The sequence below is a fragment of the Hyposmocoma kahamanoa genome, unplaced genomic scaffold (assembly GCF_003589595.1).
Source record: "Hyposmocoma kahamanoa isolate Upper Pololo Valley unplaced genomic scaffold, ASM358959v1 190, whole genome shotgun sequence".
In the NCBI taxonomy this organism is placed as follows: Eukaryota; Metazoa; Arthropoda; class Insecta; order Lepidoptera; family Cosmopterigidae; genus Hyposmocoma; species Hyposmocoma kahamanoa.
In genome coordinates this window covers 1,098,622-1,122,858 of record NW_020653718.1, presented here as the reverse complement: position 1 = coordinate 1,122,858, position 24,237 = coordinate 1,098,622, and the positions used below count along the sequence as shown (strand labels likewise).

Genomic DNA, 24,237 nt, shown 5'->3' with positions numbered 1-24,237 from the left:
GATGCATTTGAACGAAATTTCAGTGTTATATAGTTTACTACTTAATATTTTATTCAGTATTCCACCGCAATAACAATCAATTTCACCTTTCTAGTTCAAGGCATACTACACTCGACAACTAGCTACCAATAGCTTTTAAGGAAACTTTTCAACTTGCCACTTTGACATCCCTTTTTCTCAACAATGCCATAAGTTTTTGCGCAAAACGGTACGAGGTTGGTATTATCATAATGCTAGCTTACATTTTATCCCGATAAGAAGCCAAATCCCGCGGAAAAACAGCTTCAGAGGGGATATCATTGGTACCTTTGTTATTTGAATGCCACGGTGGAATATGAATTGGAGTTTGGCTAGCACCTGATGTTACGGCTTTATGTTTATTAGTAGGCTGAATAGTTTACAACATGTAGAAAATTGCAATATATATGTATATATACATACAGGTTGTCCCACAGCTATGCGACACAAAGGGAAAGTACTTTAAATATTGTAAATAGGATATTTTGCTTCATGTAGACACTATTTTATTTTTAAAAGTAAGTAATACTTGTCTACAAAGATATTAAAGTAGTTGTAAAAAAAATCAGCCTGCATTTTTTAGATGCTGATCGAAAGGGTAAATAAGGATTAATTATTTTTAAGTAACATTGTATCTTAGAGTAGTAAGTAGTATATACTTACTTTAAGAAATAAAATACCTATCCACTTTCCATCCGTGTCGCAGAGCCGCAGTGGGAAAACCTGTATAAAAATTCAAATGATTAGCTATTTGACGAAATTTGACCTCTCCACAAATGCTTTAGGGAATAGTATTTGTAAGTCAATGGGGAATAGGTAATTTTTCAGAATCGATATACAAAGGAGGTTGAAAATGAAACTATTTTATTTGGCTCTAAATAGCATATTTTTGTTTTTTCAAACAAACCCACGTTACGGGCTCTTAACAAGTCTTGGTATAATAATAATAATAATAATAATAATAATAATAATAATAATAATAATAACGCACACACTCAACATAGCCCCGCACTAGGGAAACCCTGTGTCGCGGGTGCCATGGACACACACACATAGACAACCACAAATTACACCCAAACTCACGAGAGAAATAAATGTAGGTCATACAAATATTTCTCCCGGCCCGGGAATCGAACCTGGGACCTCTGCGTGGCAGTCCGGCATGGTAACCGTTCGGCCACTGAAGCAGTTTTATATATACATATATATATATATATATATATATATTTGAAAAAAGATATTATTTTGTTACTATCAAGTTTTATTGTTGAGTTACGTTAATACAATTTGGATTTAGAAAATGAAAATGAATATTTGTAGTTCGTGGAGTCAGCGTTGATCACAGAACCTGTTAAATAGTGCGAAGTATTGTTTGAAAAAACAAATAGAATCGAAAAAGTTGTATCTATTCTTCTTCTTCATCTTAAGGTGCCATCTCCTATAGGAGGTCGGCGATCATTAGAGCTGTCTGTATTTTAGACACAACAGCACGGAACAAGGATCTTGTGCTCAGGTTAAACCATGTCCGGAGATTCTTAGGCCACGAAGTACGCCTTCTTCCAGGAGGTCGTTTTCCCTGGATTTTTCCTAGCGTAATGAATCGGAGCAGGTCGCATTTGTCAAAGTACTGTAGCTTGCGTTTTTTGACGATATTCAAAACCTCTAATTTCTTATTCACCATCTACAATACTCTTTCATTGGATACTCTCTCCGTCCACGATATTTTCAAAATTCTTTTAAATTCTTTTCTTCTAACAATCGCGAATACCTAACAACTCGATAAATTATGCATATACCAGTTGCAATGTGAGACTGAGAATATATCGGATTTCCTATCTGAGGCATTTGGAGCCTGGTGTGGAATGATAACGCGATGACGACGTAAAACCCGCATCGGAAACGAATATGATACCATTCCGGGAAATCGTCTAAGGTGATTTCACGGCTTTGGGAAAAATTCGATTTTACTCGTTGCGGGGGGTCTACTCACGATCTCCGTCCGAAACAATTACTGTCAAATAAGTAATATTGGACAAAATTAAAAGACAAGTGTCAAGTATGAAGCTTCATTCGCATCACGCGTCTTTTCATTTGGTCAAGTATTGCTTATTTGGCAGTAATTGTTTCGGACGGAGATCGTGAGTAGACCCCCAGTTGAGATAATGATCGACAGCGTTTATCGAAAAGCGATGATTATTAGAACTTGGTGTCTAATTGAAATGTTTGAAATATCGTGCACTTGGACGACTGTTCAGGAGAGCGCTTTATAGATTCGAAATTAGTTGGTATTTTTTTATGTTTAAATAAATAGAAAAGTGCATTATTGACATATTTTTAGTGAAACAACTCCGCCAGTTTTTATTATTATTAATAATGGGATGGGATGGAATTTGTAATCACGACCTTACTGCACCGTAGTATTGCTTTTACCAACTGAGCTACGGGTCAAGTTATCGAGTTGTCGAAATTGTTCTATGTGTTTTTGTTAAAGATTTCTACGACTGCTGTGAAGAAGGTTCTAAAATCACTCACTGGATGTTACTAGGGGCGCAGAATGCCTATGCCGATACTCAATGGAAAGATCTTAAGTACAAAAGTCCCATCGTCGGGTTGAAAAAGGTTTTCTATATATTCGATCTTTTGTATTAATAATCAAAATGGAAGAGTTATATAATTCCACATAATATTTATAATTTGGTATTAGTTTTAAAGACAGAATGGAGGACTGAGTAGTATGAGAGCGTTGTGGTATGAAAGATGATGTAGTGAACAGGCTAGAGAGGGGATTGATTCGATGGTTGGTCAAAAATCAAAATAGTCTTTATTTCATAGGTAAGCATTATTTATTACATTTAAAATCGTCACATTGGTTAAACTCTACCGCTCATTCGTACGGCAGATTCCCCTGAGAAGAATGAGCAAGAAACTCTAGGGATTACAATTTGTAAATAACATTTGTACACATTCAACATTTACAATATTCTTTTTTTTAGAGATAGGGACTAGCTTCATGAGCTAAACGGGTCACTACCACGGTTTTTTGTCATCCAAGTACGCAGAAATTATATATTAAGTTTTGGTATAGAGATTTTGTTTCACTATAGTTTTAAACCTCCTGAATGGCAAATTTTGTATATCAACAATCAAACAATCGTGTTATAGTAGCGTATACATTGCCGCTTGAATGAATTTGTGACTTTGTGAAGACGACTATCAAGAACAGCTAGTTTATTTTTATTCCTCGTATAAATGCTATATATGTCACTATTTTTTCTTAAAGAAACTACTATTCCTACTAACATAAATTACATTTTCATAAATGTACTGTGACGCTAGTGTAAGAATATTGATTTCCTTAAACTTATCTCTCAAAGATACTCTGGGGCCCAGATTGTAAATTGCCCTAACCGCACGTTTCTGCTGGACAAAGATTGTCCTGCAGAAATTTTTGTTGTTGATATCGGCGGCATTACTCCAAATCAAAATGCCGTACGTCGCCGTTTCGACGTCTGATAGATATGGTATTTTTATACATACAGATAGGTATCTCAACGGTAATTCCCATCACCATCCTAGCTAGTTACAAATATATATAAATAGCCGTGGACAAATCTTTGTTTCAGAGAGCACATGGTGTCATCATGTCAATCATCTGGCAATGATATTATGTGTATAGTATAGTAAGTTATGTTGAGTGTGTGCGTTATTAAAAAAAAAAAAAAAAAAAAAAAAGTTAAGTTGACATGAACTTATGTGTACCTATTAGTATTAAAATTAGTATAGTGAAATAAGTTAATTGCATTGCCCTTAAATGGTTTATGTTGGAATGTAATAATAGCTTTAAGACCTTTTGTACCACATAAAGCAATAAATGATATGATTATGATTATGATTCGAACCCGCGACTTCTGCTTGAGAGGTAGTAGGTCAAACTATTAGGCGCAATTTACGTGGCAACGGAACGGAAGCATCAATTTCGAGAATACGCGCGCGGTCACAGGAATGCTCGAGCATTCGCTACCTTTCTCCCGGCTATATTATTTCTTATACGCGACTCTGGCATTTCGTCGACTTTCGACGTCACACTGCGCCTGCCTTCGCGCCACTTCCCGCGGATTCGTGATTTCGGGCTCGTATCTAGTTTGTACGTTACACAAAGGACCATAAAGCTCATTACGCTATGTACAACATCGTTACAAAAATTCGCTTCCATTCCTTTCCGCCGCAATATAAATTCACCACGCCACGGTTTATTTTAAGGTAAAATTATCACCATAAAATAGCGAGAAATAAAAACGTCATGCTATGTGGTATTGTAAAACATTGTCGTTAGTGAAAATGACCTTGTGCCAGACATGACAAGAAAACATTGAAAAAAATTCCCACACTGCAGTAACATTTTATTATTAAGACTACTCAAGGCAAGAAATAAATATACGTCTAAGAACGGAAGTGTACTTAGCCCGGACTTTGCCAGCTGCGCAAGAAGCATTATATTTTATCCTAAATATGTCATAGCGTCGGGCTTAGAGTGTTTGCAAGTGTTGACAGGTCGCGGTCGGTTTGGAAGGCGAAGAATACACTTTACACTATTCGCGGCAATTGTGGCGCCTAACAGTGTATTCATACTTCGTTTCAACCCATTTAAAACAAAAAGTAAACCAACAAGTCGCTGACCCGACCATGGACAATTGTTAGTGATGCCCAATTTTACTGCCAACTACAAATCGATTAATTAATTGAATCGATTTGTTTAATTGAGTCACACTAGCGGTTTTCCTTACATAACCTATATAAGTATATTTAAAATTTCCGAAATCTTAGTTTTAAATCCTCCTTCAAACACTCTTTGAATTCTCTTTGAAATTTTCGATTTACTAATCGATTACAAAAACTTTAATTGAATGAATCGAACGATTTTTTCCGTACAACACTATGCAACCATAGACTATTTATACATATATAATTAAAACATAACCTCACTTTTTTACTAACATTTTTCAAGTACGCTTTTAAGATGTTATTGAAATGAATATTGTTGGAAAAAGTTATCACTTATTTTGCACTGTTTTTAAATACGGAAAAATAGTTTCATTTCCTATGTGTAACAATCGCGAAAACCTAAGCACACAAACTTATCTTTACAAGAATACCGCTGTATTGAATAGGTACTTTACCAATGATTTTTTTAAATATCAACAGAACTAAATAGAAAACGTATAGTAGTATATATGTTTTTCTTTAATAGGCTTTAATGGGTTTAATTTAGTATGTAAAAAATATATTCTGAAATAAAGCCAGTGACCCTGCCGTTCGACCCAAACTAAATGAACCATATTAGCACGGGTAAAAATTGAATTCGAGCTGAGCTAGTATCGACTCTTAAAACCGAAAACAAAGATCTGTAACAAGCACATAGAGAAATTCACAAGGTCTATTCCGTAGCTCACTGGGATGAGTGTCAGCCACAGTAAAGCGAGGTCTCTGGTTCGAGTCGAGAATAATAACAAACATATATACATATACATAATAATAATAACAAATTAGTGGATTAATCAAGATAGAATCATGGTAATAAAACATCGTGATTTTCAATAAACTTAATATTATACTAATAATTCAATTATTGTGTTACTTCGGCATCAACCTTGTAGACTGACTTTCAAACGTTGAGATCCGTAGACGGACGAAAGTCCAAGATGCTGGAACTCCGTTCATGTAACTCAAATGGAGCTGCGCGGGACACATAGCAATACGTCGACTGATTGGAGACTGAGGGTGGCTGGATGCGGGCGGCACAAGACCAGGAGAGAGGCGGCTTACTTCCGGCAGTGGATGCGTGTAAGTTGACGATGATGATTGGTGGCTGAGAATGGGCAAAAGAAGCGTCCGGCGTTCAGTTGCAAGATAGGTTGAAGACATAGTATGCGTCGCGGGGCGTCAATGGATGCGGCTAGTATAGGACCGTGGTAGATGGCACAAACTTCGGGAGGCATACCCAGCAGTGGGTGAAATCAGGCTATGGATGATAATGATGATGATATTCTGGAGGCAGAAACATGAACATGTCGCTATAACCCAACGTTTTTCACTTTATCACCCACGTCCATCCTAATAATATGAGATGGCGACCCATACCAGTGAGCTTATCTATTGTAAGCCAAAACTGACAGATGAAGAAATTGAATTTTGAAAACCACAAACATGAAGATTGCAAGATAGGAAAATTATTGACAATTTAACAACAAGAAGATCAAAAATGAAAATTAAATTACGAGAGATCTAGAAGACTAAAAAATTACATAAGATGAAAATGAAAGAAGAAGTGTTAACATTATATAGAAGTCTGCAAGAAAGAAGAAAGAATCGTACGAGTGTTGTCCAGGGTACGGCAACGTATTTCTCAAACCTAACATATTTTATTTAGGTACCGACGATAAGTTATCATCATCAACGTACACGTTCACGTAAGGATTCGGTTACACGTCCCAATTCCACCAAATAAATTTGCGCAAGCTATGTACAATGAGCACCTCAGGGTCTTTCAGACATAACTGACAACAATATAAGATACGTGGCAAGGATACTGTTTCTTTGTACGGCATACTACTTAGCCGCTCACGCGATGCGCTCCTCCTACCGCAAAATGGCGGCTATTTGGTTTCGCAAATTAGAAAAGCATTTAGTTTAAATACAAGTTTTTATAAATAAAAAATATTATTATGCATTGCTAAGTAAATACCCTCCGTACTACCAACAAAAACATCTCAAATAAAATGCAGTAATACACCGCAAATCCTGCACTTAAAAAGCACTAATGAAATTTTTGGTGTACTTGGATAAATATGATAATATTCCGTTTGAGTGGTTCTAACGTTTACCATGAAAATATTCCTTAAAGTGTAGTTTATAAACATTTATATTCAGGGTAAACTTAAAAAACGCTACTTACGGTATGTTTTCAATAAATAAACACCGTAATCACCAGCCCAAACAATAACACACACGATTGTCGTGACGTATTTTTGAAGTTGTTTATTTTTTTTAAATGACAGACCCAGGCATTAAAAACTTTATGGTTTGCTAGAGTAGTTACCGAAATAGCAATTAATATTAGTTCTTTTACCTGTTATAACTTCGATATCCGATAAATCGGTATAAAATCATCACCGGCACCTCTAGGTGTGGTATGCGTCTACGGCTGCATGTATCGCGTGAGCGGGTATGCATTTATACAAACGGGTACCCGTTTGTATAAATGTATACCAAAATGCCATGAAGAAGCCATGTGGCTTGCGCAAGTGTTCTCGGTGAAACACGAAGATGCAGGGGGGGTCCGAAATAATTACTGTCAAATAAGTAATACTCGACCAAGTTAAAATACGCATGATGCGAATGAAGCTTCATACTTGACATTGTGTTTTGATTTGTTGTCGAGTATTACATATTTGACAGTAATTGTTTCTGATGAATGTCGGACAGAGTACAGGAATAGACCCCCAGATGGAGGCCATTTATAAGGCATAGAGGATTTGATAATATTATCTAAATAAACAACTCTAATATATATTAAATTGGGAATTTAGGTAGGTACAGTCAGCATCTCAGGCAGATACCATAAACTGACGAAAATTAATTAAATTTTTTAATTAATTGTATCTCAGTTTAGATGCTCAAACAATATGACACAACCTTATTGGCTTGTAACAGATATACGAGTAAGATCAATCGGAATATCGAGTTTTTAAGTTTTCGCGTAGGTTTCGGGATCCAGTATTTTTATGATAAAAAATCCCAAGCAGACATTAAGACTGCAGTACTAATTAATGTGTTAGGTTTGATTCTAATTACTATAAGTAAATTAATTTAATAAAGAAATATATTAATAAAATAAAATAATTTTGTAAAACATACGTAGCGTAAACTGGATAGATGATAGATTGAATCTTTGAAAAATTTAAAATAAGATATTTGATGAATAACTTTTGGAACAATAGTGAAATATAAGGTGGTTTGTATTAATATTAGACATAACTGGTTAAATGACCTTACCATCTCAGACAACCGTGACCATGGGACATATAATTGTCCGAAAAGTTTTTTTTTTAAATAAAAATATACACGTTTTAGATCCGATAAAATAATTTCATTTACTATCAATCGACATTCATATCTTATCTTTGAAATATTTAAATTCCTTTGTAGCCAACGGTGCTTGCACTCAAATAACGCCAATACTGTTTCAACAAGCACTCTGATCTGAAGTGTTATAAGAGTGCTCTTTATTGAATGGCGTTAGGCAAAGCAAATATAGCTGTTCTTATACGTACACGTACATGCTAACGAGATTGTGGGGATTAGTTTGTGGCCTAGCCTCAACGGAAGTAAAACAAGGGCTGGGTCCACATAAATTTATTAGAAGTAGAAAATAAGAGGAAAAGGGAAAGGTTGTAACAAAAATTATACAATGATATAAGAAACAGTCTATAAAGTCCAGGCACTTACCTCAAGAGGGCCTATATACGTCTAAACATTCAATGCTTTAAAACAGTTAAATTACGTGAAGTTTAGTTTTACGGTATATAATAAATATATTAATAAGCACGTTCTCTTCTTTTGAGAATCTTGATTGGGAAGATAATGGAACGAATCAACGTAAGAATTGTGGAATAATATTTGGAAGCGTTTTGCATACACAATAGTGAAAAATAACTGGCACTACACATGTGCATCTGCCAAGCCACTGTCGCGTCACAGCATTGTTTCTATAGTCTTCCATTCCAATCCATTTTGAACAAAAAGTAAACAGCTAACAATCACTCAATAAATCGTATAAGTAGTAACACTTTCCCGTATATTTTGAAGATTTCGACTTGATATCTCAACACTTTTTTCAATAATATTCATTTGGTAGTCCAAAAGTGGGGTTATTTTTCGACTACACAGCCCATGACTTGTCTATAGTTGCATAGCGTTGCACGAAAAATAATATTCGGTTCATTCAATTAAAGTTTTTGTAATCGATTAGTAAATAGAATATTTCAATCGCAATCGAAGAGTATCTAAGTGTAAGGATTTGGAGGAGGATTTAAAAAGATTTCCGAAATTTTAAATTTGCTTATATGGGTTATGTAAGGAAAACTACTACCAAACTACTAGCGTATGATTCAATTGAACAAATCGATTCATTCATTTAATTAATTGATTTGTCGTTGGCATTACAAATGGCCATCACTAAACCGTCTATGGTCTGGTCGGTGACTTGTTTGTTTAAAATGCATTGAATTGAAGTATACATGCGTCTGGTCTACTCCCGTACTTCGTACATGCGTCTGGTCTACTCCCGTGCTTCGTCCAACATCCCGTTCAACAGCGTCAACAACGTTCCGTCCGAAACAATTACTGTCAAATAAGTAATACACGACCGAATTAAAAGACACATGCGAATGAAGCTTCATACTTGACATGTTCTTTTGATTTTTTCGAGTACTACTTATTTGACAGTCATTGTTTCGGACGAATGTTGGACAGAGAACGGGGTTAGATCCCCTGATTTGAAGACATCCTACTGCCAGGTGGTGACAATTAAATAAATATAATAACAATAGTGTAGTGTACTGGAGGGCCAGACTCAACAGACAGATAGAAGAACTAGTGTCTGAGCCGAACATAATCGGAGAAATAAAATCTGCTCGACTTAGCAGGATAGGACATGTAGAAAGAATGAGAGATGATCGAGTTTTCAAAGGAGCGTATTTGGGGCAACCCAGGGGTCACCGTCCATGGGGCCGTCCAAGATATCGCTGGAAGGTTGAAGTCGCCAAAGACTTAAAGAAACTGAACGTGTCCGGATGGTCGGCATTGGCACAAGACCGACAGAAATGTGTGCTGAAAAATCACACTGGTCTCAAACTAGGAAATTCTCAGTACTATGGTACTAGAGCAACGGAATTCACTTTGAAGTAAGATAAGATAAAATAAGTTTATTTTTCATTACAACTTAATCAACAAACAAGGAAAACAAATGTAACGGAAGCTATGATAACATTTTAATACAACTACAGGAAAAAAGAAACGTTAATTATTATACAAACGTCTTAATACTACAAATAAATCTTAGAACTGTAATAGTGATGTAAATACCCAAAACACCCAGCCCAGAACAAATTGAGAAAAGTTTTTTTTCTAAATTGGTACTACCGGGAATCGAATCCGGTATATCCTCATCTAGCGCCCACAGTGCATACAGCTAGGCCACTAGGTCGTCAAAGCTCAGTATGGGATTATTGCAAAACTTTCTCGTTATGTGGCGCTGTGACCTCATAACCAAATAATCTTTACAAAACATTAATATTGTTATCCATCGAATGAAAATCAAAACTATCTAGGTATTTTACTTCACATGGAATACATATAATAGCCAAATAAGTTCTTGAATCTTTTAGTAGCAGTAGACCTTCTTGTGAAAGAGTTCGTCCAAGGACGTCCTGCCACCTTACCTAATTCTGCCGCCAAGCAGCAACATAAGCATTATTGCGTTCCAGTTTTAAAGGGTGCTGGTGAAATCACAGACATATCGGACCTATAGTGACGTGCGCACAGGCACTGCCCCTCCGATCTTTGCGTTTTAAAGCTCTGGGTGGCATTGCAACAATGATACACTGCAATACAACAATGGTATGAATAGGCGTGTCGATAACTACCAGGGCCACGACTTGTTCATAAAAAAACGTGATAAGCGCTAAACGCCAAATGTTCGTAAAATGTGCTAAACGTAATTGTCATAAAGTCAATTACATGCTTCTGGTCCAAGCAAGTACCGCCTCAATGTCGTAAGTTAAACATATTTTTCTAGACACTTCTATGGTCATACAGAGGTGGAATTAAACAACGCTAAAATTGAATGAGAAATTTTCATTATAAATTTGTGTGTAAGTACCTACTGGGCGTTTATATCATTATAGTAAAAATATTGTCTGGGTCTGCATTAGGTCACATATTATTTACATTTTAATATACAAGACTCCTTAGGAGGTTAATAAAATAATGTGAATTTTGGTAATTTTACAAACACAGACACGTTATTTGGTTCAAGAGAACAGTGACGCGTTTAAGGACACTTGTTATTAGCAAAAATTCGACGTTTTTTTTGAAAATCATTATAGTTCTATGTACAGAAAAATCATTGACCTACCAATGAATGGACGTCGGGTTCGCGCTAAAAAGTGTCCGCACCTATAGGGCGTTAAAATTGCATACAAAACGTCAATCGCGCAACAGTCTTCATTTGATCGAGTGACAGCGCGGTTGTCAATCAAAAATTACTGCAGTAAAGCGTAAAAACAGGATTTTGTATCATATTTGCACTAAACAAATATATCGTGTTATCATAGTTCTCATTTAAAAGTGTTATTTTGTACATATATAAATGAATCGTAAATATAAATTACAAAAGCACACAAAATAATCAAATAGCTAACTGTCCTTTTTCTACACATGGCATGCGCAAAAGATGGAAAGAGACCCATTACGTTAATTTCAAGAAGCTTAAATAAACTTTTTGGTCATTTTCACTTGTTCGAACCACAAGCGATTGAAATGTTTAGAACAAAGAAACTATAGAGTCGCTTTGATTTTAATATTATTTAAAAAAATATTTTTTATTAATGACGTTTAATTCGAGCTAACGAAATAAAATGTCAAATGTATTTTTTTAGGAAGATTACAAGACTAAACTAAATCGGTTTTCGGAATTACGGTTTACGTTTAGTTGGAATATCAGTACATTTCTTATAGTACACGCTTACTTTCACATTTGTAGTAATATCTGTAGTTTGTATCTGCCCAACTCTTTATTATTTCTTTAAGTGAATTTGCACAAAATTCGACAGAATAATATATATAAAAATTAATTAATATTTACGATAAAGGCTACTCCATTACTCTTGTGTTCAAGTAATTTTCAGTCGAAGCTAAATACGGTGCATTTTGTTAAATTTCCAGTAGAAGCTGAATATGGTGTTTTTGGTCCTTAAACTGTTGCAAGCAAAATTAGGCAGTACTGCAATGACGTTACAATTTAAATTAAATGTTTTAGTTTTTTATATTTCGTTACATGTCACTACGTTTGTATAGGTTAACTTCGGACATTTTTTTCGTGGTTTTTGTATTAGACCCGACGTCCATTTGTTGGTAGGTCAATGAGAAAAATAATTAAATTTATCTATACACATATCATAAACCCACTACGATGTATTCAAAAATCGCAAATTACGACCGGTATAAAGATTAACTGTTTAATATATCGCACTGCCATTACAATAGTGTTGTAACTCAAAATATGTGAAATTTAATATTATATCATTACTGAACGTTAAACTTGATTCTCTACACTTCAAAACAACGGTCGTTAGAATATTGTAAGAAACAATTAAAAGACTTCTACTTAACTCAAAATGAGACACATTTTATGTGAGCTAGTTTTGGCCAAAATAATCCTTATTGAAAAACATGAAATAATTTTTTCCATTTTATTGTTAAATATATTTGATAAATTGTTTAATTGTCAATAATAAACTATAACATATAAATTTAAATAATTTTTTGCGGGAAGTGAGTAATTCGTTTTTCATCGATTCTGAGAAAGTCCTCTTTTTGAGTTACAACACTATTGTAATAGCAGTGCGATATACTAAATTTCTTATCTATGTAAATGTTATTATTGCGTAATAATAACATCAAATTCGATTTTATTATTACATTCAAATTTCGAACATCTCTGAAAAACAAAACAATTTGAGTCGACTCAATTCTAATATCAGGGGGCCTACCATAACCTTTTCAAAAACAATCTTATTTCAATGTAACATCAATATAAGCAAAATTAAGCATTTTGCAATATTACTCATTTTCGTACCATGACAAACCAATATATCAACCAAATAGTGTATTATTGCTAAAGTGACTGAAAGAACGAATGATTTCCCAATATTGTCTATTCCTTACAAAAAGTAGGAAATAAATAACGCTATATGAACTGTTTAATGCCATCTCTTTCTTTTTTGATGTTCCGAATCGTGTTATCGCAGTATAATGTTAAAGTACTTAATATTATTTACATTCAGAGATTTTCATCTGCCAAAAATATGTAAAAAAAAAAAAAAAAAAAATAAAAGTAAAAATATGTATGTGTAGAAAAGTACGTAATAATGAAATCTATTAAAATTACGTTGTTTTCAATTGTTATTCCGCATTTTCATGAAGAAAAATAAATAAAACAAGCCGAGTCTTGATAGTCACGTTGTAAATTCGGAACTATAGTCTAGTGTCAACTGTTAGTTTCGCCAAGGAGCATATAGATGGCGCTGTCATAATTTTACGAAATAAACATCGCGTGTTTTTATTTTACGAGAAATTATTTCCTATGTGCTGTTAAATAAAAAATAAACAAAATAGAGTTCAACTTAACTTTTAATCATTACTAATCAATATTAAGACAACAAAACTAAGAAAATAATATTGTTTCCGTTGCGTCCGTGTAACTATTTTAAGATTGTTAAATTTGACATAAGAACAATATTACTTTAATGTCAAAGTCGCGTAACAGTACGAACAGAGTGAATGAATAGTCACAAAGCTGCCGATAAAACATCATAGTTTTAATGTCACAAATAAGCTTACTTTAAGCGCGTTATGGTACGAAAAGCTAATGTAAGGCATTGACTTACAAATAAATGGACGACGGGTCTAATACAAAAAACACGAAAAGAATGTCCCAAGTCAACCTATTTAAACGTAGTGACATGTAAAGGAATATGAAAAAGCTAAAACGTTGAATTTAAATTGTAATGTCATCGCAGTACTGTCTAATTTTGCTTGTTTCGCTGTCAGTCGAACAAACGAAGACTAGAGCGTGAATTACGCTCTGTATACGATTTTAACGCCCTATAAGTTCGTACACTTTTTAGTGCGGACCCGACGTCCATATAATTGTAAGTCAATGATGTAAGGTTAAAGTAATATTGTTTTATGGGGTTGTGGTAGGCCCCCAGTAAGTTTTATTCGAAATGAAATGTCAATAGCAAACAATTTTGACAAATTTCACACGTTACTTGATATCGAACGATATGATAGTTGGGACCGACTCTAGTTTGTCTATGAATTAAAAATAAAAACTACGGTTGCGTGACATGCGTGAGAAAAGTTTTTATTTGCCGCCATTTCGCCAATCGTAACATGCGGGTTCTGAACACATCATAGAGAGCTTATATTATGTGCGCATAACTGAACATAATTAGGCATTAAAACACTCGTATTTTAATGCCTTTCATTAAGTAACAGTCTCATAAACTACTATATTGCATAACAAAGCTTATTATAATATAAATGTTGTCTTACCATTTCAAATTTTCTAAATTATATTCTAAAAGTATTCAAAATTGGTATTCTTTTGTGTTTTGAGAAGAATCTCTCGGAATTATTTATAAATGTAATTTATGTTATTTGATAATGTTTCGGAGTCAAAGATAATTAAATTCATGAATGTGAATTAGCAAATATCTCATGATTCATGCGATTCTTGTAATTCCCCGTTCGCTTTTTGTTTTGTTGATACCAAAATCTGAATTACAAAGGGATTTTTAATTACACAGCTCCAGTTCCATATTTACTCGCATATAGAACCACGATTGCAGTGAAAATTCGTTATTTGTTATTTGAAGAGACATGTCATCAAAATATTACAATAACTCGTTTATAATATTATATAAAATAAATTGAGAAAACAATATAAATAGGCGAAATAGGATATAAGTACATATTGAATTACATTTTGCTCTATTGACGGAACCTTCTCAAATAGCCATGTAAATAATAAAGAGACAGCATCCAGTGTTAAAACGGAACAAATTTTACGTATATCCTTTTGTCTATGATACAAATATTTATTCAACGATTCTACATTAAAAAAAACCACTTAGACACACGCATGCGCGCGCTCATACACACACACACGCACGCACACACACGTGCACGCACGCACGCACGCAGGCACGCACGCACGCACGCACGCACGCACGCACGCACGCACGCACGCACGCACACACACACACACACACCCATACACACACACGCGCGCGCGCGCACCTGCACGCACGCGCACGCATACGCACAAGCACAAGCACACGTATACGCACGCACGCACGCAAGCACGCAAGCATGCAAGCACGCAAGCCCGCAAGCACCCACACACGCACGCACGCACGCATGCACGCACGCACGCACGCACGCACGTACGCACAAACGCATACGCTCAAGCACACGCATACGCACACGCATACGCTCAAGCACACGCACACGCACACGCACACACACAGTAGCTGTAGAGTTGAGTGAAAGAGTTCGAGAGTCAGATTTCACCAGCACACTTACTCTTCAAAACCGAAACGCAATAATGCTCACATTCTTGCTTGGCACCAGAAATAGGTAAGGTAAGCTTTTACAGCTTTTTAAGAAATATACATGATTATTATTTTCAAGTATAAAAACTTGGTTACCTTCACGCTATCACAACGTACTTTTATTAATTTTACGACAGTCTGTTTTATGTACGTTTAAAGTGATTTATGATTACCAAAGCAAAGCCATGACCAAAATCTAAATCGATTAATCAATCGATTTATGGCGCAATACAAGATTCATTTATTCAACAATCAAAGTCTGAGTTTTTTTACTACAAACTTTAAAAACAATGTGATTGTCATAATAGTTATATTATGAAATATAGAATTTTCTATCGTAAAGCCAATTATGTATATGATCCTTGCTCTGGGTATCGCAGCTGCAATTTATAAAGTCATTTATTCTGTAAGTTTTTTTATTTATAATATTAATTGGCGGGACGAACGAGTCCTGTGCCTGAACGTATACTAAACGCTTGTCCATAACAATTGCAGTGCCACTCAGAGCTTCAAATCGGAAAGATCTGAGGGTCACTGCCACTGCACCCGTCACCCTGAGATATTCAATAACTTGACTGTTTTTTTTACAAAAGAATAAGTTTGATGGAAAGTGATAATAAGTTTGATAATGTAGCATGCACATCCATTCGCCATATAAACGCAGAAGCGTACAGGCCTGTTCAGATATAAGCCATAATCGCTACCGCTGTGGGTAGCTTAAAAGAAAAAGCTAGAGCGAAACCGAAATACCACGCTATGCCGCCGAGGTACAACAGGTTTCGCCGCACGATGTCGTTGCAAATTCATCCCTCCGTAGAGCCCGCAAATCAGTTAGTGACGATTAGTTGACATAATAGCGGTAGCGATATTCGCTTAGGTATGAACAGTGGGCATTACCGCGTACCCACTCGGATTTCGCTAGCCCAAGTAGTAGCGAATAACGCGTATCTGAACAGGCCTTAACGTTTTGTGCAAATTATATATACGTTCTCCTATCTGTGAGTCTACTCTCGTGCTCTGTCCGACATTCGTCGGAAACAATTAGTGTCAAATACGTAATAATCGACCACAATTTTAAAAGACGCATGATGCGAGTAAAGCTTCATACTTTATTTTCATTTGGTCCCTATTACTCAATCGACAGTATAATTGTTTAGGACGAAGAACGAGAATAGACCCACAGGTACGAACTTCCTCTAATTAGGTGATTAACACACTGCACCGCGCCCCGTGACGGAGCGCGAGACGCGGAATCACGCACGCGGTGGCGGAGACGCAGATCTGCGTCAACGCGTGGTTTAGGGCGCGTTTAAATTAGCCTCAGCAAGCCGCGGTGCAGCAGCGCTGCAGCCGTGCGGCGGCTGCGCGACGTCTGCGCGTTTATCACTTTTCATACATTTCTAGAAGCGCTGCAACCGCGCGGTGGCCACGCGACTGTCGCACTGCTGCAGCGCGTCTAGAATTGTATGAAAAGTGACAGTCGCGCGGCCGCCGCGCTGCTGCAGTTGCTGTAGTCGAACCGTTTTCGGAGTAATGAAATTCGGAAAAAAGTAATTCGAGTTTGTAATAGGTTACCACCTTTATACAGTCGCTGTATCGCGCGTGATCAGGAGCGTACGGGATTGCGCGCGGGAAAGCGTGCATGCGCAACAGTTTAGAGAACTCATGTTCATTTTTGTTACAACGGAAAGAGCGTCCGTGTAAATACTAATAGCGCAGACTGCTACTGGCGTGTGTCGGATTGCGTGATTGCGCGCGTGACTGATGAGCGCAAAGGGCTGATCTTTCCCTTTCCCTACCAACGTCTTACCACGCGCTCAATCTCGCACGATTGCTATATCACGCGCGATAGAGTGTCTGCGTAAAGCCCGTTAATAGCTCGCAAGGGGAAGAAATGTGTAGAGAGTATATTTGCAAATCCGATGATATTACTATGATAATCTCGATCAGATGCTACAATCAACTCCAGTCTGCTCAACTGCTCATAGTCGTACGTACAGAACTGTTGTTGGGCTCAGTTAATTGGTCTCAATGAGTAAATACGCTGTTTTGTCTCATGTGTTTTATAGAGTTTATTTCAAATTTTATTCAATTTGCAGTTAGATAATGATAGTAATCGTTGTGAACTGTTATATGGGATGGGTCCAATGTTTGTAAGTATCCAAAGATTTTTAATCTTTAGAATATAAAAATGTGATTTCATTAGTATAGGGTCATGAGTCAAGCGTGTGTCACAAATGTGATTTAACTTCAACTTTAAGTTGTATACTACAACAACGGTCTACAATCCAAAATATCAACTTAATTATAATTTAATATTAAAAAAAGGTTATTTAGAGAAATGGTTTATCTATAATATTTTCTAATATTTGGAAGTTGTGGCCTGCATTTATTTTTTCGTGAGTTTGGGTGTAATATGTGGTTGTCTACCTATGTATGTATCCATGGCATCCGCGATACAGGGTTTTCCTAATGCGGAGCAATCAGTGTGTGTGTTGTTGTTGTTGTTGTTATTCATTGTTTTATTTTTAATTGTGCGGTTTACTCCCTTAAATATGTATAAAATTCTTTGGCTACATGTTGAAAATGTAGGTAAACATTTCGAACGTTTAATTCAATTTGCAATATATATATCTTTAAATGTTGTTTCTGTATAATAAGTGCTGGTATTTGGTAGAAAGGACGTAAGCGAGTTGTCGAAAAATTTTTCCTAGGTAGGCTAGGTTTTAACGACCGTTTTCAATTATTTACATCGTGTTTTAAAATAATTTTTGGTTTTAATTAAGCTTAAATGTTAAAATTGCATTTAAAAGAAGATGTAAATATTTTAAAACAGTCGTGAAAACCTAAAATCTCATGAAACCTTTTTTCGAAATGTAGCTAAACAACTCTTTCGCTCTTCCTACAAAACAACAACGTATCTTTTTCGCCACTGAAAAAGAGACAGGACCAAAAAAAAATAGTTTAATTAAGACTTTAGTAATAATTTACCATTAAATATCTGTCAAAGTTAGTACATAATAGTTATGTAAGATAACGAAAAGTTAAAGAATTTACGTACAACACAGGAAGCAATAACAACACGTTGTTGTGTGGACTACGATATAGAAGATGAACCAGAGTATGGAGTGCATTATCCACCAAATTTCTTTGAAACTTGTCACGCAGAAAATCATGTCGATGTGTTTGACGTATGTATTCATAAACTTTCATACTAACTATCGAGTTATTAGGTTTTCACGACTGCTAGACATAGGAAATGAAGCTATTCAGTTTTCTCAAACAAACCAACGTTTTGGGTCCTTTGGTCATAACTGTCTCCGTAGTCCAACTGCCGCTGATGTCCTAGGTTCGATTCCCGGGCTGGGAGAAATATTTATATGGCCTAGATTTATTTCTCTCGTGAGTTTGGGTGTTATTTGTGGTTGCGTATGTGTGCGTCCATGGCACCCGCGACACAGGGTTTCTCTGGTGCAGGGCTATGTTGAGTGTGTGCTTTATTATTATTGTTACAAAAGTGATTAATCAATTATCTTATTTTTATTTTTTTTCTAAAGAACGTTCTATTTTACGCTACATAAATGTCTGCTTGGGATTTTTCATCAGAGGAAATACTACTTAGATGATCCCAAACAGGTGGTACGGAGAAACCTTAAGTTGATAAGTCCCATGTGACTGTAATTTCACCAGCACCCTTCCAAACCGGAGCACAGTAATGCTGACATTACTGCTTGGCGGCAGAAATAGGTAAGGTGGCAGTACTTCCTTGGACGAACGCTTTCACAAGGGGCTCTACTGCTGCTATAGGTAGCTGAGGGTTCGAATCCGGACTTTTTCGTCCCATCACTTGATATTATAAAATAAAGATACACAACTGAGATATTTTCCAATTAGTAGACTTGGGTCCCTGGGCGCCCTTAGGCCGGCGACTAAAATTTTTAAATGGGTTAAGAGTCTTCAGCGTTTTTGTCTGGAGCGTAGTCAAAACCATCAGCTATCTACTACAAAACATCCTTTTTACAAAAAGCATCGTTCACCATTTTGTAAGATCTTGACCAACCTCTCGTGCTTCACTTACATTTGTCAATTTTTATATACAACAAATCTTCCTATTCTTCTCACTATGTAGTCCAGATTTTTAAGATCTGGTTTGATCCGAGAACGCCTTTCTGGCCATTCTCTTCCAATGTTGCTTCTATTTGTTTCTGTGAATCTTTATCACCTTTCATTTGTCCGCGTCATCTTCTTTTTCTCGTCGTATCGATGGCATACACTATAATGTTTGCCATCGTGGTGAAAGGATGTGCCAATGCAATGGCCTCAGGTACTCATCGATTGTTGATCAGGGTGCGCCAAACGTATAGGAAAGAAATGTTACGTTGTGGTGATTATGTGCATAAAAAGAGGTATGCTATGCAATCCGATGCTACTAGGGGCTTATCTGTTCCAATGATAGGTTCGTGGGGCGACGTCGCCGTCCATTGCTACTGGCGGTGTCGCGTGGATGGAACAATCTCATGACGGAATGTCCGCTAACGCGCACATTTCTCACCCCGAACGAAATATCGAATAGGATCGATCTGTTCCATTGTTCTCTGAGTGAATTCACAAAGATAGCGCTTTATACCTTGTGTTACATGTAGTAATTTTGCTGGTCTATTGCATTGGGTGGATAACCTGTGAAGATAGATTCAGTTGGGAAATAAGTAAATAAAATAAATTTCAACACGCAATTCTTAATTTTTAACGGGTTTAAAAAAAAGGTTCTCAATTCGACTGGATTCGACTGTATTTTTTTTGTATGTATGTAACGCGATTCCACCGGAATGTGAGAACCGATTTAGATGATTCTTTTTTTGTTGGAAAGAGAGTACCTCATTGTTGGTCCCGTTTACATTAAATAATGTATTTTACCTTTAACGGTGGCAAACTAGGGGATTAATCCCGTTTCCCGCACTTTCCGGTAACCGATTTCAATAAAACTTAGCAAGTACTTAGATGTACTTCCTGGAACTCTTGAAGTCGGTTTTGTTTTAATGAAAAAGTTACAATTATCATCATTACATTTAGTTACCACTAAATAACATAATTATAATCTAGAACTCTATAGAATAACTATTCTTGAAGATTGTCAATTATTTGGTTTTTTGTTGTATTTCAGTGCGTATTCCCCAACTGTTTTGGAAAACTTCTGAATATTGTGGACATTAATGGAGTTTTCATCGGGAAAACCGGATTACGTAATTATTTTTCGAAGATCCCTACTTCCGATGCGCAGTTGAAAAACATGTATTCTGAGTGTGCCCGAAAAAACTTCACAAACTACGGACCGCATCCTGAAGTTTGTGATATGCTCAAAGTATTTTACTGTAAAAATTATGCCCAGTTGAAAGTAAGTACTTTGTACTTTGAATAATTTTTTTAAATCTAAAATCGCGTATATTTGTTCATTTTACTTGGGGAACAACCTGTGCAAAAATGTATTGGCCTTATAATACTATCTGTCTTTTTTGAATACGGAATTAACGACATTTGCAGGGTTGCCAGTTTTTATAAAAAATTAAATAGTTGTGTAGTTATTGTCGATTGTTTTATCGATAGTTTGCGAAAGAAGGTAAAATTTTGCTAAAAATGTCTGACTTGTGAATGTTATGAAATATTAATTATTAGTTATTGCGTTATTTTGACAGTTTTTAGTAGCAGTAGAGCTCCTTGTGAAAGAGCTTGTCCTGAGAAGTACTGTCTGTCTATATCTATCTTACTTATTTCTACCGCCAAGCAGTGATGGTCACATTACTATGTTCCGGTTGTGAAGGGTTAAGGGTGCTGGTGAAATTACAGGCCCATGAGACTTGTCAACTTATGTCTCCGGGAACGGGCGCAATGGCGGTGCCTCCAGATCTTTATGATTTAAAGCTCTGAGTAACACTGCAACTATTATGGGCAAGCGTGTCACTTACAAACAGGCGCACGACTTGTTCGTCCCGTCACTTAGTATTATAAAAAAAAAGTTTGCCTATTAGTATCGAAATAATTTTTATTCATATACATTTTAATAATAATAGACAGATTTGATTAAAAATTAAAAACTTTAAAATACATATGTCTCTTCTTTTCATTTTTAATAGACATAGTTCTTATGCTTATGTATATGTATGTATAATTTACAAATTAATAATCTAAATTAACCTGTGTCCAGCAGATGAACGAATTATAGACCAATGATGATTCCAATGAAACAAGTTCCGTTATTTACTGCAATAATCGTGACGAAAATTCAGTCGATAGAATATTTATCGACACCAATCACTAACTGTTTGCAGCTAGCAACACTATTACACAATGAACAGTCATTTTACTCCAACTTCGAAAAAGAAAAGCTTTTTTTTAAAGTTGTCCTTGTTGGTTTTAATCCTTTATTTTTCTTTTATATTTATTTATATGGCTTTTTTTATTTACAGTTATGTCAAACATTTTATAATGAAAAAAGATGCGAATTATATAATTCCATGAGAGGGCACTGTGCATACTAATTACATTTAAGGTAGATAAAATATCTATATAATGAGTCAATATTTACAAGATAAAAACGTACCTATAAAGAATTTTCTTTGTTATTTGTTCTAAAGCCAATTTTCGGGGAACTCAAGTTCATTTAAAGGGTCAATGTATGCGCTTCTTCAACAAGATTTCGGTTGATATTCAAATTTTGTAATTTACGGGGTATAAAACGACAGGGAGATAAGATATAGTACAGCTTCTGCATACTTGGATGACATAATTGCCAAGATCTATGTGTAATATATGAAATAAATACCGTAAATGATAAATGTGTACAAATATTTATTTACAAAGAACAACCCCTAGAGTTTATTATCCAGTCTTCTCAGTGGAAACTGCTTTATGAATAAGTAGTAGAGTTATGTAGATGTGGCGATTTCAAGCATAATTTGGGGTGCACGCAAGGAGCCCCAAATTATACTTCACCTCACGACGTAGCATTCCTTTTGCGTACATCTGGTGCGCCCTGGCCCAGGATTGAAGTAGAAGTAGAAATAGAGACCATTTAGTGCGACGCCACATTATAAAACAAAAGCACAAAAAACGATTGAATAAAAACAAAAATAACGCAAAAAACAGCATAGTCAACATTTAAACAACAAATTGTACTATACTAAAATAATTGTATACTGATATGTGTGCAGCTGTGCGTATGCAAAAAGATCCCATTCAGCTAAAGTCACAATCAATATTAGGCTGTGACTTTGGTTTTCAATGGGCCCTACATTTAACTAGTACCTTACGCCGATTGGCATATACTTTCACCACAATGGCAAGCATTGTAATATTTTTTTTGTATGTATGTTACGCGATAACGCATTGGTGAACCGATTTTGATGATTCTTTTTTATTGGAAAGATGACACCTTAGCAGTGGTCTCATTTCTACCTCTAATGGTGGCAAACTAGGGGATGAATGACTTTTGAGGTCGGTTTTTTAGTACTCAGTACTGACGTTTTTCTTTTTTTGTATATATATACAATTCTCTTTACAAAAACTCTAGTAAAATTTTTATTCACTTTTATTCGTTGAAAATGATACATCCGAAGTCGGAATTCAAAGTCCTCTTTACTCAGCTAATTTATTAGACGAGTTTACCACTGTAACAGATTATAGCACATTTTCATATGAAGAAAACAAAGGAAAGTGTAATAAGTTGTTGTTACTCTCAGTGATGTAAAACACGGGAGTGACAAATTCCTGCCTACTTCATTTTGATAGGTGTTGTAATTAAGTGGCAGCCGAGATCGAAGAATCAACAACAGAGACGATCTTCGAATAAAATGCAGAGCATCGGTATAGAACTAATAAAAAAAACCGGGTTTATAAAAATCAAATTTGACGCCCCTTCGTTGAATCTGGTAAGCACGGCATTGCACCAAGTGACGCGATCCGTTTTTTGAGCCTCAGTCAAATTGTGTGGGATCCACTGAGAGCACAGCTTTATCACACCCAAATGTTTGTGTAGTATTGATTGTATTTGATTCATGACTATGCCTAAAGATGCCCGAATCTCATGGTATGTCACATGCCTGTCTGTTTTGATCATACGGCGCACAGCATCGATGTTTTTGTTGTTAACAGCAGTGGACGGGCGACCATCACGAAATTCATCACTGAGATTCACACGACCGCGTTTGAATTCTGCAAACTTAAAGTCGTAGAAAATCATACTACGAAAATTTTCACAAGTTTAATCCATGGTGATGTAAACAACCAATTTCTAAAATGACGCCACAATGTAAAAACAAGTGACAGTACGATGAAACAAACTGTATTCTATAGCCAAAGAGTTCAATTTTCAAATGTTGCAATTACTTTTTAAATATTGTTTATGTAAGTGGCTAGTTCCGGACACTTATAGTGCGCCCTATGTATTAATAAATAAATAAATAATAAAAATATAAAAATATACATAATTTCATTAAGGAAGATATCCATAATATTAACCTTAGAACTAAGTTAAGCTCATGTTACCTCGATTTCGTTTAACTAAGGTAAACGATTCTTTTATGAGGAACTGTATACGTTTTTACAATAAGATTCAGGAGAATATATTAAGATTATCATTTCCTAAGTTTTAAAACTTATATTAAAAGTATTTTAATTGAAAAGTCATATTACAAAATTGTACACTACGTGTTGTTGTTAGATTCCACACAAACATGATTCAAAATGTATTCTATAACATTTATATTTA

The 24,237-nt window shown here is 35.6% G+C and overlaps 1 protein-coding gene across 1 annotated transcript; it reads left to right on the top strand.

Moving 5' to 3' along the window:
- The first annotated feature begins 15,814 nt into the window (after window positions 1–15,814).
- On the top strand, window positions 15,815–22,296 carry LOC113226400. The gene is made up of 5 exons (XM_026459015.1): window positions 15,815–15,882; window positions 17,576–17,629; window positions 18,545–18,667; window positions 20,638–20,868; window positions 21,938–22,296. Exons 1-5 carry the CDS (start codon window positions 15,826–15,828, stop codon window positions 22,007–22,009), a joined length of 537 nt encoding a protein of 178 aa, XP_026314800.1. The 5' UTR covers window positions 15,815–15,825; the 3' UTR covers window positions 22,010–22,296.
- Window positions 22,297–24,237: the final 1,941 nt, after the last annotated feature.

What these genes read in the sequence shown, in the direction of transcription:
- LOC113226400 (XM_026459015.1), top strand. Translation starts at nt 15,826, where the DNA reads ATGTATATGATCCTTGCTCTGGGTATCGCAGCTGCAATTTATAAAGTC. An exon ending in ATGGGATGGGTCCAATGTTT is followed by an intron (nt 17,630 to 18,544) that starts GTAAGTATCCAA and finishes CGTACAACACAG; the next exon opens with GAAGCAATAACAACACGTTG. An exon ending in ATCATGTCGATGTGTTTGAC is followed by an intron (nt 18,668 to 20,637) that starts GTATGTATTCAT and finishes GTTGTATTTCAG; the next exon opens with TGCGTATTCCCCAACTGTTT.